General features: G+C 38.1%; 1 protein-coding gene across 1 annotated transcript in view; it reads left to right on the top strand.

Annotated features, from left to right (window-relative positions):
* LOC101165481 (metabotropic glutamate receptor 7) overlaps window positions 1–17777 on the top strand; it is a 74511-nt gene that overhangs the window by 40780 nt on the left and 15954 nt on the right. Inside the window, exons 4-7 of the mRNA XM_020704723.2 lie at window positions 84–238; window positions 2354–2491; window positions 5905–6105; window positions 12201–12340. Coding sequence (XP_020560382.1) covers window positions 84–238; window positions 2354–2491; window positions 5905–6105; window positions 12201–12340 — 634 coding nt within the window. The remainder of the gene's footprint in view (window positions 1–83; window positions 239–2353; window positions 2492–5904; window positions 6106–12200; window positions 12341–17777) is intronic.

Below are 17777 nucleotides of genomic sequence, written 5' to 3' on the forward strand. Positions count from 1 at the left end.
AGTGGTGATTGTTCCTGTGTAATAGTTATAGGATTGCACATCCCGCCTGATCCCTCCACAAATAAACACAAATGTCCTTGCAGGGGAGTTCTCAATGCCACCAAAAGGGCCAATCAGGTGGGCCATTTCCTTTGGATCGGATCTGACAGCTGGGGCTCTAAGAGCAGCCCAATCCACCAGCTTGAGGATGTAGCTGTGGGAGCAGTGACAATCCTGCCCAAACGCTCATCCATTAAAGGTATGCAGAGAGTGGCCATGCTCCCACAGTTATTATCATCTATTCTTTTCTATTTATGCACCCTCTTTGCAGGCTTGTTGACTTATAGAGCTACTACTACTGTATGCGATGTTCATGTAATTACACAGTACTTCAAAGTTTACGCAGTTCTTTTAATTTATAGTGTCATTTTGATACCATGAAACAAAATACATTTCTATTTATGTGATTTTTTATTTTAGATAGTTAGGCAGTCTGCAGTCTGTGCACAAATCCAGCAATGTCTGTATTCATGTGAAGTCCACAATCCTTTTTCTCCATTCAAAGTATGTTTTTTCTTCTTTTGCATTGTCCATCAGACTCTTTTCTTGGACTTCTTTTTTGAGTTTTTGTATGCAGTTTGTCTCACTGCAGCTGCAGCCTAACCCGTCTCAAGCTTTGTTTGTCAGGTCGTTGCTTCTCCACCTATTAAATAAGCAAACTTTAGTGCAACAAAAACCTCAGATTTTTAAAAAAAGATGCCATTCTTGAGAAGAAAATCTGATTCAAGTATGCAGGGAGTGTTTGCGTGAAAAGTTGGGGATGATAATATCCTCATACACCTGCTGTAGTGGCTTACAGAACCAATACCTCAGTCTGAATCGTGTTCCAAAGTTCTGAAGGCAATAATGGGCCGTGCTATGTTTCACTTGATCACAATTTGACAGTCAGGCGTCATTTTGTGAAACATTAGAATGATGTTACATTGGGGTCCCAGGACACTGTACTGTCATTTGCAGAAATTCTTGAATTATACAGCAAATATGGAATTGTTCGGAGAGGGGTGAGCTGAGCAGGGATCTGGATGACCATTTTGCTAAGTGGTGTGAAGAAAACCACCTACTCTGGCACATAATGTGGCAAAGACAAAAAGCCCTGCCCTTTTTCTGTCCACACTATTGGGAGAGATGTGGACTTTGTGGATCCACATGAGCACTTGAGTGTTACATTGGACAGTAAAAAGGACCATCACTGATGGCATCAACAATAAGACCTTTTTTTTTTTCTTTTTGAAGAGGGTCAGATCCTTCCATGTCTGCAACAAGATGCTGCAGACTTTTTATGACACTGTAGTGGCAACCCCCATCTTGCTCATATTTGGGTGTGTGGACATCAATGCAAATGATGACATTAGATTGAACAAATACAATTAAAAAACTGTCTGTAGTGGGCACTAAACTTGTCACCTTAGAGGAGCTGGTGGAGGACAGAATGCTGGCAAAATTGCTGGCATCCTTGACAGCCCCTCCCACCCCCCTCAATACACTGGACAAGCTAAAGAGCACCTTCAGCGACGTGCTCATTTCAACCCTACTGCTCTAAAGAACGATACAAGAAATCCTTCGAACAATGGCAATCGGACTATAGAACTCATTGACCTCCATCAGAACCACAATTACACAACTTTATTAGAAGTCACCTTGTCTCTGTGTATCCCAATAACCCACTTCAGTAGTTAGTGTCTTATTGGTGAATAGGAGTAAATTATACCAGCATTAATATTATATATCATATTTATACAATGTTTGCATTCCTTTGCATGTTCCATTTCAATCTCATTGTATGCTATTGTATTTGATTGTTTTCAAATATACTAGACTGCCTTGACAGCCTAATTTCCCCTGTGGAGAAAGTCTATCTGTGCCTGAACTAAGTTGTATTAATAAAAATAAAATTCTGATTTATTTACATTGAAATATTGTAGAAACAGCCACTCAAGCAAAAAAGTGTGTTTGGTGCTCAGATAAAACATTTCGTCACTCCATCTTTATTTAGAAGTAAAAAAATATGTCTAAACTTCACAGGCTTAGGTTACAGATAAGGGCTGTGGTTATATATTATGAATCACTATATTATTAATTATTAAGATTTCTTAGATAAAAAGAGGGATTGAAATTACATAGAGTTTGGTGGAAAGGCAGACCATCGAGGCCAAACTTGGCTTTAGTTATATCTCCTGCTAATGATTCCAGTGCTCAGCACAAATACTGGAACACCTGCCAAGGCATTGCTTCAGCTGCAAAAGTTTTACTTCATTTCCTCCGGGTCTGATAATTGGTCAAGAAATGAGTCATTCTGTTCTTCCCTCCCTCTCAGGATTTGACGAGTACTTCACCGGTCTCACTCTGGAGAACAACCGCAGGAACGTGTGGTTTGCTGAGTTTTGGGAGGAAAACTTTGACTGCAGACTGCTCAGTGCCTCAAAGAGAGAGGACAGCAGCCGCAAATGCACAGGTATGTAGGTTTTGACATGAGCCAAACAGAAGAATGTGGGAGAGTGGGAATATGGTGGAAAATGTATTGTCATGATAAACTGCAGGGATGCAGGGTTGAATTAGACCCCTCTTGTTGAAACTTTGGCCAGAAAATCCAGAAGGTCTTATTCTCAAGTAGATTCTGGACAGATAAAAATCATAAGAACTGTATTTGACAAATCCCCAGTTTCTAAGATTAAATACTAGAAAAAAACTTTTTTATTCCCAATTTTGCCCTGAAATGTTTTAATCTGAAACATTTCTACAAAAAAAAAATCCATAGTAGTATTTATTTAAGGTGAAAATTCAATTAAACAGGTCAGAAAACTAAATTCTTTTTCTGTCCTCATTCTGTTTCAGCTCTGCTGTTGTATTGTATAAATGATAGTGTTGTTTCCAACAGTGATGCATTCCCATGTTAACAAGAATATGTCTGCCAATGCAGTGACAGGCTTTCATTTCTCTGCATCTGCCCTGCTTTATCATGGATGATGGCTAACATGTGGGATGCTTAAATAATTTTACCTGCACTCTGTATGCGGTGATGACACAAATCGCTGTTTGTTGGCGGATTTATTCCCTTTGTATTGGTATCTTTTAAAAAGTGAGAAGAGGCTCTTCTACTTCATGATCCCACAAGCCCCTGTACTAAATGGCGACAAAAAAAAGGCTTTTATTTTTCTCCCCTGGGAATGTTTTACCTTTTGTTTCTTGCTGAACCTCCAACTGAGATGATATTTCTGAATATTTTATACTAACAGGAGGCGTTTTGCATTCCAGGGCCATCCCTATAAAGATTCCCTGAGCTCTCCTTGCAGAGCTCAAGAAATCAGAAAGGTTATGTGTGGGCTGGGATGTATATTGAGTTTTGAGAAATGGACTGAAATGTCAGAGCAGGTTACTTTGGCCCTCCTTCCTTTTATAGATGTCTCCCACATTTTCATGAATGTCTTGCTTAGATCACTGCTGAGAAAATCATCTTCATTATTTTGCTTGCTTGATTACATTCTTTTGAAATGGTGCCCTAAATTTGATAATTACAATGTGTACCACAACAATTGTAAATCATCTTTAATGCATCCTTTTCACTGTTTTTTTTCTGCCAGAATGAAAAAAAATTCTGGTTAGCTAAAATAAAAAAATCTAAAAAGGAGGTTGTAAATTAGGCATTCAGAAAGTGTCACCGTACAATGAGGCAAAAACCTTTACAGCAGCCTGTAGTGAAAGGGCAGAACACTGACAGATGGGTATAAGCCACTGTAGCAAAGTGTGTTACTAAAGTTCATGGTGATTTTCATCTTCTTTCAGATGGGACAAATGAGGGTTCATTGTTGGCTGCATATTACATTGCGGCACACTTCAGTAATTCGACTGACTCTGCTGTATTTGTCACAAACACTTTGTCTCTCAGCTCAGCTTGAAATATCCCACTTGGGAATTCAATGTGTTTTCCTCTTTCGTTTAAGCCCGTGCAGATTCTCTGTCATTTCATTGCAGGATTCTATTCCTCAGGGAAACTGGACTTCAAATGTTGATCTAGGAGGCATTTGGATGCTCATCCATGTGCTGATGGAGAACTCAGATAATATATGTAGCCTACTGACTGTTTCAGTGTGGCAAAAAGTTAAACAAACAGATGTCATGTGAGTAGATGCTAATGTCAATGATCCAGTGATTATCAGAACGTTCTGTTAGTGTCCTGTTACTTGGTGGAGGGCTGGTGTGGCTCAGAAAACTCAGAAACTCATTGGTGGTTCATTACTAGTGTATGGCTGGCCTGAATGCGACCCAGTCTGCCAAGCAAAGATGTCAAAACAGGAATATACATAGGAGACAGGAAATGTCTCAAACCCCACGTTTAGTGAAGAAATGTTTTTTTTTATTTTCACATTCTTGGCTCATCTTTGAAAACCATCTGTCCACTTTGTCCTGAATGTGACTTTATTGTCTTTAAAGGAGTGTTCACTGTCCTTCAAATGCAGGTGATCTGCAAGCTTGATGCTGTGGCTCTTTTGTTCTATGCCCTCCTTTTATGGAAGGGTTGGACTAGATACCCTAAACCATATTTCTCTGCTGCTTCGTTTGAATTTTTTCCTTGGGGTGGACCAAATTTCCCTTTAGTGTGTGGTTGAGTTTGAAAATAATGGTCATGTTTTGTTGAAGATCCTTCTGAGTTTTTCATGTTTCCCTGACGGCCCCCTTTTCCCGGGGCTCAGTCCTGCAAGTTCTCAGTTTCTTGGCTTTTTAGGTTCTAATTTTTGTTGGTTCCTTCCGAGCATTTATGATTCTTATCCAGTCTAGTAATAAACGGATTAGTCTTAGCTTATGTCAAAGTGGTTGGTGGGAGTTGAACATAATATACTGGTTGAAGAGGATTTTCTGAACACCTCAATGTTCAGATTTCAGCCTTTCTTGATATGTACTCAACAATTGTTCTTGGCTTTTTCCCGAACTTGATTTGTCTGTCCATTGCATTGATGTGACGACTAAATTCTTCCACTTTCAGGGTTTGAATTTTAACTTATGTGTCATCAACTTATCTGAATCGATGTGTGGATGCATTCCCAGGTAGGGATGTCAGGGCTCTGTTTGCTACTTGTTCCAAAGAAATCAGTCTCTATGAGGATTTATTTGGATCAGTAGCATTGTCATTGAAAGTGAAAATGGTGTTCAGGCAGAAGTCCAGCAGACAACATTTGGGTTCTGGTGTCAACTTGATTCCTTAAGGCAGCATTTCCTTGTCTTTACCTTTTCTGTGATGGGAATATGGATGAAAAGAGATGTGAAGTGTGTTCAAGAGCCCTGTGCATCTTCCTTTGTCTGCTGGTAGGATTTAGATGCTGTGATACTGCTGAAGAGATGTTACTGCTCTTTATTTCCCATCAGGTGAGATTGGCAGTGGGTGGTTTGGAACTGGAAACAGGGGTTGACACCTTCATCCTCAGTTGTTCCGCCTCTGTGTTTGTCAGGTTATTTTTCTTTAAGGCAGGTTCTATCGCTTCAATGAATTCCAGTAGTCGAATCCAAGACGAAATTGAAGCATTTGGACAAAGTTTTTCTTTTTCTCTTCATTAAGTTTCCTTTCAGAGACTATTTGAGTTGCGTTGTTTTTTCTGTCTTTCGACACAACGTCCTGTTAAAAGAACACAATCAAACAGAAACTGATTACTTGGGAAAAGATTAAAAATAAAGGAAAAGAAAAGAAAAATGATGTGCCAACCAGCAACTCACCCAGGAAATACCCTGCTTTTGCCTAACAGTAGCTAAGATGGGATCCAGCAACCCCATGACCCCGGAAGGGATTAAGCAGGTTTAGAAAATGAATGGATGGATGGAGAATGTGACGTCTGGATGTTTTTGGTTGAAGTTATCATCTTTGCCTGCTTTCCTCAGGCCAGGAGCGCATCGGGATCGACTCCAAGTATGAACAGGAAGGGAAAGTACAGTTTGTGATTGACGCTGTGTATGCGATGGCCCACGCCCTGCATGACATGCAGAGGGACTTGTGTCCAGAGCATCCTGGCGTGTGTCCACAAATGGAGTCTGCAGATGGAAAGACTCTGCTGAAGTACATACGCAACGCCAGCTTCAACGGTGAGTGAAACATAGCAAAGGTTTGTACAGGACTGATCTTTTGGATTAGACAAAAACTTTTGAAAGTAACTGAAGTTAGACTTTTAATTTCATTTACACTGTATTGTTACCATGTTGACTAGGATAAATTAAAATACAGGTCAGTAACATTCACTGATGCTGATGCTAAAACTCTAACTTGTAAAATTCTTTTGCCTTCTTTTATGGCTTAAGGCATGCTGCGTCCAGTCTTTGAAGCTCTGTTTTTAACTTTAACCAAACTGGGTGATGCATGCACATACATTAAAAAAAATGGACTTTAAAGTTATTTTTTGAGGTGCATCTATTTTAACATGAAAGACATCAACAAGTTTTTAAATGGTCAGCCAGAGAGCATAATAAGTTGATCTTTTTGCAAGTCCAGGACAAACCTTTAAATCTCCAGTCACAAGTCAATGTCAAGTTTTGTATTATGAAAGGTCAAATGAAGGACTTAAAAATAGTTCTGTTTAGGAGAAGCAATTAGTAGGGGGTGAAATAATGGGCATTCTGCACAGCAAGCTGAAGAAACAAGTAGTCTGTCAGTTTTCCGGCGTTGTGTCTGATTGTGGAAAAATGCAACACATTAAACAAATCATTGTCGTCCACAAGGATAAGTCAACTTTCCAGTTTCCACTTCTGATATCAAGTAATAATTTTAACAGTGGCATAATTTATTCCAAAACTGTTCAATGACAGTGATGTGAAGTTTACACACAATTTTAATTAAACAAAAAAACACCATCTTAGAAAGAATCCATATGCTCCACCTCATTCCTTAAATCACTACGGGACAGCTTGTTTCAGATTAACTTCTCTCTGCTTTCATTCATCCGTCAAAGCAATGCTGACGAATCTCGTGAGTAAATATGTTTGATTGCTCAGTCTGTTGTTGAACTTCTCCATTATTCAACCCTTTGAGAAAACGTAAGATGGCTGTTGATTAATGGAGAGACAATGAAGAAGAGGAGTCAGCAGGAAGATGGCTTTAAATCAAGACGAACCTTTGTCACTGCAAATGTGCTGGTGTGTAAGTCTGTCAGTAATAATTAGAGACTCCTTTGAAGTCTTCCGTCTTCACAGAACTTGGTGGAGTATATTTGGACTTTCACTGGATCATTATATACAGTGAGAAAGCAGTTTTCTTTTCAAAATGCAGATACAGATAAGGAAATTTTGTATTTTTTGAAATCATGTTCCATCTTTTTTCCAAGATTCTGTACCTCCAACATTAAGTCACAAAATCAGAAATGAATGCTCAATTTGAAGCAACAAAAGAATCAAAACTGAGCAAGCAGAGCTAAAATATTAAGCATTACATTAAAGTACAGAATTTCTGGCATTATGAACCGAATCTCCATTAAATATTTTGGAAGCCTTCAAAGATTTCCAAGGTGTAAAAGAAAAAATAGATCATGTTAATCAATCAGATTTTTTGTAATGAATCAGTACTGCTTGTTTCAGTTGAATGACCTGTTTTAGTTTGATCACATTTTTAACCTGAAACGTTTCTAAAAAGAATCCAGAGTTTTAATTTGATTAAAATGAGTTATAGTCTCAATATTGCATATTTGTATGCCTTTAAAATAAACAGTTTTTTTACATTAGAAAAATATATTTTTCTATTATTTCTAACAGACTGTTAGATTAATCCAAGCATTAAATGTTGTGTAGTTTGTGTGTCATGTCATCAGTAGAACACCACCTTTTTGATCTTGTTTTTATTAATCAGCTGACAGACCCTTTCATTATCTCATTGTAATGACTGACAGCATAAGCATATTGGTCTAGTATGTTCTGACTCATCCTTTTCTTACAGAGGGAGTTTTGTTTTTGCAATCTTTTGTTGTTTTATAGTGAGTCATTTCTGTGTACTGATAGCAAGCTTCCTCAGATTCCACAATGAAGCACAGCCTCATAGTTAACGCAGGGCGGTTCTGCTATCTGTCTCAGCCAAGACACGAATAACAGGGAATTGAAATCCAGCTATTTTCCTGATCATCAGCATTCATCCATTCATTTGTTTTACCCCCTTTATCCACAGTTGTCATAAAGACAGGAAATAAAACATGATGCAAAAAAAAAAAAAATTAAAGGCTAAACACATCCAAAAATGGAGCCCCATGAGGTTCTGTGGCAACCAGTCTTGGTGTATTATTTCAAAAAAACACATGTTTTTATAGACTGTGAATTTTTCTCCTGTTTTCCCATGAACACTCTCTGACCATTCAGTCCAGTTGGTGGAAATGAAAGCACCCATGTGATTTGGTTAAGAAACAATACAGGTAAAAAAATGACTATTTCCAGGTTCATTAAAAAAAATGTAATTTTCAATAAAAACTGTTGAGGTGATAAGTGACTTACTATTAAAGTCCCACTCCAATCATCTTTTGATCTTTTTAAAAAGTGTTCCCAGTCGTCTTTTAATTACGATTATGTCATTTCTTTCCTCTTTCTCCTGCTAGCTTACAGCCCCTGACATCCCTAACCTAACTTCACCTGTGCAACAAAATTGGCGAGCAATATTGGCGCTATCCAGCTACAGTTTTAAGCCAGGTGTCAGATTAGACGAGGAAAACTTTTTTGGAACTATTTGTCTCCAAGTGGATGTATTGGAATAGGGCAGAGCAGGGATTTTGTGGTCCTCTAACTGTAGCATTTACGTCACACCTACAAGCCTTTTCTAATGGCATTTTTTTCACCTGCACCTGATTCACGATTACAAAAAAGAAAAAGGAAAAAATCTGAATAGCTATTTTAAGCTTAATTTTCTGTATTTATAACCTACATCATGAGAAAAATGCCAAGAGAATATGATAAAAACACTAGTTTTCAATGTTTTCCTGATATTTGGCCTTTCTGTTGAGATTTACTACAAAGAAAACGCTTTTTCCACTTTCTTGAAAAAATGGTAACTAATTTGATGCAATTCCAACTTGACATGACACAAAACAGTTCAAAAGGTCTTCCTTACGTACTATATGACAAAAATGTAAATACTTCTTTTTTATATGCTCCTACTGGTTCCTAATCTCATAGATGACACAACATATCTATCACCAATATGATAGATCATATATGATGTTAAATTATTAATTCTAACAACATATCTTTTTGATGAATAATTGACTATTACAGGTTAATTCCATTTTTCTGTGCTTTAGCAATGACTCCGCATAGGTTTTAACAGCACTGCAAACAACACTAAAGCGACTCTCATACATTATGAGACATGCAAGGCTTTGAAAAATGTATAACTAATGTTTCCAGGGAGCAGTTAAAGCATAAAAGGCAAATATTTCCTCACTGATATAGAAGGAAAAAGCAGCAACACTGGAGCCATTTCCTGTTCGAGATGCTTGTCCATTTACACGCCAGGTATCTCGTGCCTGTCCCTTCCTTAAATGCTTTCCAGTGACGACTTCCCAGATGGTTTTGTAGCAGACCATATGGCACAGCAGGTTATGTACTTATGATGGCAGACTGGTATATATGTCATTACATAGAAAGAGTAACTAAAGTGGAATTTTGCACAAAGCAATATTTATGTCACACTGCAAAATGAATGATTTCCATTCATACTTTTTATTTTGATTTATTCGTAAAAGCTTTAAAGTTACAGAAAGACAATATAATTGTGGTAAAATTATTTTTCATATATATTTTGTTAACTGTTCATGTATGATGCCATTAAGAAAAAAAACAAAAAGGTTATTCAGTGCAGTGATTAATATATATAAAAAGTGTGAAAGCAAATTTCTGTCTGCAAGCTGAAGGCTAGAGACATTTGCCTTTTCCTCAAACGGTCGCTATGGTAGCAGTACAGAGTGCCAGCAGGCACAAAGCCCCCAATTTTAAGGTGGAACCAAAGCAGCAGAATGCATGTACTTGTTTGTGTGGTGCAGAGATTTCAAGAAGACCTTAACATAGTGTACATTCATGCAATGGATTGGGAATCTGCTGTCCAGTCTCAGAAACCATCTGGGCTTCTGTTAACTTCCCTTAATGCTCTGAAAAAATCTACCTTAGTGTGGGACTGGCTAAAGAGGCTCATTTATCAACCAAAACATCAGATTTTCCCCTCCCAGTCTCTTGCTGTCACATTCTAAAACATTTTAACTTATTAGTGAACCATCAGGCAACTCTCACAGGCTCTCATTGCATTTAGACAGTTACCACATTATCCAGTGCATGCCACTGCTAATGTATGTTTGAGAGCAAGAGAGTGTTGATCTCCCCGCTGTGCAGAAGCTAAGGAGTGAGAAGCAGAAAAAAGGAAAGAATAATGATGCGAGAGAAACACAGCAGTGCATCCCTGGTCCACCCACGCTACTCAGCACAGCACAGCAGCAGAGCACTTTTGTCATGTCTTAGTTCACAGCCGCATGCAAATGTTTAAATCTTTAATCTTAGACAGTGTCTCGCTAAGGAGTCTGCACAGGCCATTTTGTTTCTTTGAAAATATCAGTCATTAAAAAACATAAATTAATTTCTAATGCCTGTTTATGTGCACACAGAGAAACGCCACTTAATTATTTGCTTTAAACTTAAAGAGTGCCGGGACCCAATTATCCATGGCTTAACAGAATTACTGTTTGCTTAGATTTACCATGTACACTTAAAAAAAAGAATTCGCAGAGACATTTAATTAGCTTGCCATAACTTTTCCTTTCGAAAGTCAATACCTTGTCACCATCTATACATACATGTCAACAACTTTGTGTTCTCTTTCTGAAGTGACAGGACGGTGAGTTGTCCACATAGGTTTAGTATGGTTTTTGCAAAGGTTTTCCACTTTTTACAAGTTCACTGGAATGTGTTTTAAACTCCAGTGCTCTGCTTCAATGGCTAAGCTGACACGAGGATACTTTAAAAAAAATCCACATTTAAGTGGATTTGTCAAATGGCTCCATTTGCATATTGTTGTAGTGGAATATGCTCATACGTATACTATCATCTGGGTCTGTATCAATATGAAAATTACTGCTTTAAGGCTCACAAAATTACACATGCATCAGTGAAATGACAACTGTGATATTTTGTTTTTAAAAAAAAGTCCTGATCTGTCTGAAACCTGCCTTTCCTGCTGTTATAACACCTTTTCATGTTTTACTAGAGACCTTTGGTCTGAGGATTTTGTGGAATATTAAGTAGCGAAATGTCCTTGGAAAGAAGAAGCAAAAATGTAAAGAAGGTGGCTTTCCTGAATAGAAAAAATATGTATATATGAAGCATAATTTTACCCAGAAGCCAAAAGCTCTCTTTTAAAAAAGACATCAATTTCCCGCAATGGTTTGGATTCATATCTGCAGTCCCTTCTCTATTTTTTCTTTTACCAGAGCTATTTAAAGCATTTAATTCCCATGCTAAGAGTCATTAGACAACCCCCCCCCCCCCCCCCGCCCCATTTTGTAACCGGTATGCCCTTATGTGCACTGCTTATGTAGTACCAAGGTGAACGGAAGCTCATTTCAGTGTCACAGCTTTCCGAGATGTTTGACCTCACGAGTAATGCAGACAACTTTAAACCAAATAAAGGACAACAGTTTTTCTATAACAGCTGGTGTAACAGATATCTTGGCTTCAGCACATTTTGCCTTACAAGCTCTTTTTAATCGTGAACAGGGCTCCAGGTGTCCCCAGTCCCCTTAGTTAATGAGAGAAATCTTCAGGGCTTGGCCGGCCTGAGAGGCTTCTGCACACTGAGAGTAGTTGAAGAGCATCTGCAGCTTTGGCTTTGGAGTTAGTACGCCTCATGTTCTGCCTGGGCCCAGGAGAACAGTATGCACAAACATACATTGAATTGGTCATTCTAGTTCATGACCTATGATGAATAAGAAGTAAGAATAAGTGCTAATTAGGTCATTATAAATTTTATGGGCCTCCCATAATCATAAAAGATCATGGCGTATTTGGTGTTTACTGTAATAAGCTCCTTCCAGCCCTTCTGTGTATTGCATACAAAAATAGGTTAATATTAGTCTTCAGTTACAAGATGCCTTGTTTCCCATCACGACTGAATTTATTATTTACTGAATGTAGTGTTTTGTGACTGTTATTTCTCTTGACCCTCACAGGCAGTGCTGGAACATCTGTTGTGTTTAACAAAAATGGGGATGCTCCAGGACGATATGACCTGTTCCAGTTCCAGATGACCAACTCTTCCACCCCAGAATACAAAGCTGTGGGACAGTGGGTTGAAAACCTTCAGCTTAAGGTAGGACCTTCACAAACTGCAAGCAAGTTCAATGACAGATTTAAGTTTTCAAGTTTAAAAAGGGCATCAAGATTGAAGTTTTAAAACATGATGCAACTTTAGAGTTCCCAAAACTGAAGTGTGGACATACAAAGTGTTTGCATCTCAAAAATTGTGAGAACTAGAGCCCAAATGTGTCTTAGTGACTTTCTAACTACAGAAAACCCATCATTTTTTGCAGAATTTAGCCAGAGGATATGTCTTTAAGAATAGATTATCAGGTGTGTGTGAATATTTTTTGTAAAACAGTAAATTTAGAAACTTTGGGACATCTAAGCCCATTTCTAAGACAAAGCAAAGCTGAAGACAAATGACAAATTATCTTTTGCTGGTCACCCTAGTGTCACATTTTCTCCTGTGACAGAGGTTCCCGGAATATGACACTAGACAGTCAAGAGATGGTAAAACAAACCCCTAAAAACTTCTTACTTTTGGATTTCATCATGCTTACACTGTGTGCATCAAAGAACTGACGCTGCAGACTGGCATAGAAAGAAAGGGCTTGTTTTTAACCAACATGTCAGTCTACATATTTTGCATTCAGCTTCTGACAGCAGAGAGCTTCTGGGGTTGTTGATGTTGTTGAAATCTGACAACTGAAACATTGTACACACTCTTTATGCTCCTCCTGGAGCTAATTAGCTAGAAGGCTTTACTGTGCTTAATGAAAGTCTTTGATCACATTTTGTCAGATGAAACTTAAGGATAAAATTCTAAGCTGCTGCTATGTTGCAGGGAATCGGAAAGATTTCAGAGCTAAAATATAGAAATGTGATTTATTTTTTTTTTGTTTTTGTTTACATTCAGAAGGCAGGAAACGCAATGCAATAAAACTACTTCATGCAGTTGTAATACAGCAGAAACACTTAAATAGTAAGGGTATTTACTTTAGAAAAAATAATTGGAATAGTAAGCAACAAATATTTTAGTCCTGGGTTCCAAAACAACAGATTCTCTTAGAGACCAAAAAACTACTATTTTGTAACCAAAACAAAAAAAAAAATCTCTCACAAAGATTATTTACATGCATATATGTGCAAACAGGTTGGAATTAGTGGAGGAAGGTTTCAGGTGTGATGCATGAGGAGAGTGTCAGCAAAGGCAAGGTGTAGAAGACTGTGGTGAGAGCAGCTATGATGTTGGTTTAGAGCAGGGGTGGGCAAATTATGGCCTGGGGGCCATTTGCGGCCCACTAAACTGATTAATCCGGCCCACCAATTTTGAATAAATTATATTAAATTTATTTAGTAATGTTTCATTTTCCCATTAAAGCTGGTGACCAACTATGCATTGTACACTACAATTACAGAACATTGACGTTTGTTAAGGTGCAAAAGTTGTTCAGCATGTGTGTGCTGTTGGAAGAAATTATTCTTTTTCTGATATCCGTCAACCTCAACTCTCAAATTTTAGAACCTTTGGTGACCCATGAGTCAAAAAGTTTGCCCACCCCTGGTTTGGACACAGTGACTCCGAGAGAGAAGAGGCAGAGATGGAAGTAGAAGAGCTAAGATGTAGAGGTTCTTGTTGGGAGTGATGAAGATGGAACAGATCATGTTAGATGTTTGGAGATAAATGCAGGGAAGTCAGACTGAGATGGATTGGACAAATTGAGGGCAGGAACTGTGACAATGTTGGTGAAACGATGCTGAAGTCGGAGATGCCAGGAAAGAGGTCCAGAAGAAGAGCAAGAAGACCAAAGAGGAGGTTCATGGATGCAGAGAAGGAAGACGTGTGGGGGGTTGGCATGAGTGACAGAGGATGGAGTTAGATGGAGAAGGTGTGGTTGTGGCTTTGAAATCTTTGCCAGTGAGAGATCTTGCTGATGCAGTAGAACTACCTTGTGTCTTGTTGCTGTGCTCAATCCTGCCATGACATGAAACTGACTTATTCGATTTCACCTTGGTTTGGTATTTACCCACCAAGTTTTAGACCTTTTTCAGTTCATGACTGGGTTTCAAAACATGTGGTAAATGGTAAATTGGTGTATACTTATATAGCGCTTTTCTACCTTCTTCAAGGCCCAAAGCGCTTTTACAGTCACAGACCTATTCACCCAGTCACACATACATTCACACACTGGTGGTGGGTCCGCTGCCGAACACAGGCACCAACCTCCCACCAGAGGCAAGGTGGGGTTCAGTGTCTTGCCCAATTACAATTTGACTCATGGGTGTGCAAGGAATCGAACCTACAATATTACGATCATGGGTCGATCGCCCTACCGCTTCACCACGTCCGCCGTTTTCATTATAGCACCTATTTAGCATATGCTGGATCATACACCTAACTAAACCTCTGACTTGAGCAATTGAATAGGAATTGATGCTGGTTTGAAGGTAGCAACATTAAATAATGATTTAATTTAGATTTTTCTTTTGTTTACTCACTTTGATTCTTGTAAATTGTTAACAAAAACAATTATTTTTGTTTCTGAAAGCATTCTTTGTTAACGGCAAATTTTCATATTTGCCTAAGGCATTTGGATGTATAATCAATAATAATAATAGATGATGAAGTTGCATTCTAAGTTTTGTTTTTATTGAAGCATTTAATTAAAAAATAGTCCTCTGATATTTAGTAGTTTTTACTTCAGCCTTTCAACTGTGTAAAAATTTCTTTTTGTACTTTGTATCTAACTGGACATGTCTCTTGGGGGATTTTAGCCCAGTCTTCCATTGCAAATTGTTTCTGCTCATCTTGAATTCATGCTTTCTGAGCATGGACATTAACCTTGAACTCCCTTTGCAGATTCTCAATGGGGCTGAGATCTGAGAACTGAAAAGAAAACCCAGAACCTCTGTTTTTAATATCCAAGAACAGGTTTTTGAACAATTGGAGACAGATTGTATGTTTTGGAATTTCCTGCTTACTGGAAGACCAATCAGTAAGAGAGACTTTCTCATTTCAAATTATGCATTTTTTATGATCTAATGCACCAAAGCAAAATCCTCAGAACATTCCGCAGAGTATGGAATATTTAAACGTGATGTCTTATCACTTTATTGCAAAAACAAGAGCAGAATATATCTAATTTTCAGTTTAGCTTCATTAGAACAAATACTGTAAAAGTTTACCTTTCTGTTCATGTCTTTGAAACACTTCATTCTGGCTTTATGCTATTTCTTTGCTATAAAAATGTGTATATTATTTCAACCATCAGTCACTACTTGATGTGGTTCTTTTAGTCTTAATATTTGCAAATCTCTAAAATAAAATTAAATTGAAAAAACACAAGTAAAACAAAAAAATCAAATCAAATTATGTGAAACACAAATGTAAACCTTTTTGTGTTTCACATAATTGTTTTGATTTTTTTGTTCAATAAAACCTTATGAGTCATCAAACTGAAAGGCTTCTTTCTGTTTAATATCATATAGTTTTTATTAAAATAATTCATTGTTTAAACTCAAGGAAGCTTTAAATGAACTTTAAAATATAACAAAATCAAAACCCCAAAGAAAACTTTGGCATCATTAAAGTGTCAAAAAGAAAAAAAAATCCTGGTCTCCATGGTAACAGAGCTACTGGTCTCATTACTGTTTCAGCACTGTGTGTAATCGGGAGGTTTTCCAGAGAACACCACCCATTGTCCAAATAACAAATGGCACCCTTATGCCCCGAGATAAATGGCAGGTGATAATCTACCCAGACAGCATGGAAATAACACATTTGTCATACAGGTGCACACATCCCAAGCACACTGCAGAGGCAAAAACTGTGTCAATGTGTCTGTCAATACTGACCACATATGAAATGAAGGATTCTGTTAGGTATGCATCTATGCAGTAAAGTGTGGATTTATTTTCTTTATTTATTGATTTGCTCATGTTAAATAGTCATTATTATGAGGTCAAACTGCTTCCCAACAAGTGAAAAATCTTGTGAAATTCTTTACTTGTTTACTTCTTCAGTTCCTGTAAATGTAATGCAACATAGATCATGTTTAAATGTGCTACACCTGTCACAGCAATAGCAGTACAAAATGACCTCTTTAAAGAATGACACCTGTTGACTTTAAAGGAGTATGGTTTTCAGACTGACTGACAGACATTTTTTTGGTTCAGAAGAGTCGTGTCAGCAATGTTTGCACAGTTTCGCTGCTTTTGGATCGAGACAGGTGCCGTTTCCAACTTTACTATTCTGTATGACTTTTCTGGCAGTGCATTCCCAAGAGTTTAGCATGGCTCTTTTGATTTCCAAAAAATAAACCCAGACTCATATATTTTTGTCACTTTTAGAAATCTTTAATGCACTTTGGACATTCCTAGGTTTAGACAAATAAAATGTTTACCTTTTTTTTCAATAACAGCACAAATAAGGAAACCCTACTAATTACTATAGTGCCTACTCGTAGCAGCTATTAGCTTTAAAGATTTACTGTCCAAAAATGCAAAAAATTGGGTTTATTTCAATTTCAATTTTATTCGTATAGCCCAATATTACAACAATAGTTGTCTTAATGGGCTTCATTCCGGTAATTGTATAATAAACATGAAATAAAAAAGTGCCTGTAGTCATAGAATTCAATAGGTATTGGCCAAACTAAACTAAACAGTTTTTCCTTCTTGGTAAGGAAAAACCCCTAAAAAATTTTTATTCCGGAACAAAAACCTCAGGGATGCCCACATGAAGGAGGGATCCTCCCAAGGACAGGCAGGCAATGCACCAGAACTCTTAGAGAAGAATTAGCTTATCTAACTCTACAACTACATGTTTAAATAGTCCAGCAGATGTGCTTCATCTAGATGAGTTGGGGGACAGCTGGGGGCACGAGACGAGCCAGAGACAGGGTCCATAACCAAGTGTAGAAGCAGGAGCAGAGCCGAGCCAGAGACGAAGTACATGGTCATGTACAGGAGCACAGACAAGCCAGAGGTTAGGTTCAAAGCCAAATGCAGGAGCACGGACGAGCCAACTGGAATCTAGAATCACTCCTACTCCTCTGGAAGGGAGGAAAGAGGGACAATGCATCAATTGCACTGTTCCAATCAGAGGCATGGAGAACTAAATGATACAAACCCCAGAATAGAGGAGGAGGAGAAGTAGTTGAGAGTAGATGACAGAACCCCAGTGCACCATACTTTCCCCAGGTTCTGGTTAGGGTTGAGCTTAGGGTTCAGGTCAGAGCTAGGCTTAAATAAGGCGGGGAATGGAGGGGAGTGTTGTCAGTGGTCTGAGGGTACAGTCGTGGATAGATTGTGGTGATTCAATGGGATCAGATCATCCCTTGAAGTGTGTGTGGTGCAAGGGTCAGGTTGGGTCAGGTCGTGGAAGGGTTGAGATGCAGTCAGGATCTGGAGCAGCCTACTAGCAATGAATTGTTATTGTTATTAAGTTTAATTAAAACATGATAATAGTGAGTTAAATATTCTTTGAAAACTATTTATCAAGATAA

This window comes from Oryzias latipes, chromosome 7, assembly GCF_002234675.1.
Source record: "Oryzias latipes chromosome 7, ASM223467v1".
NCBI lineage: Eukaryota > Metazoa > Chordata > Actinopteri > Beloniformes > Adrianichthyidae > Oryzias > Oryzias latipes.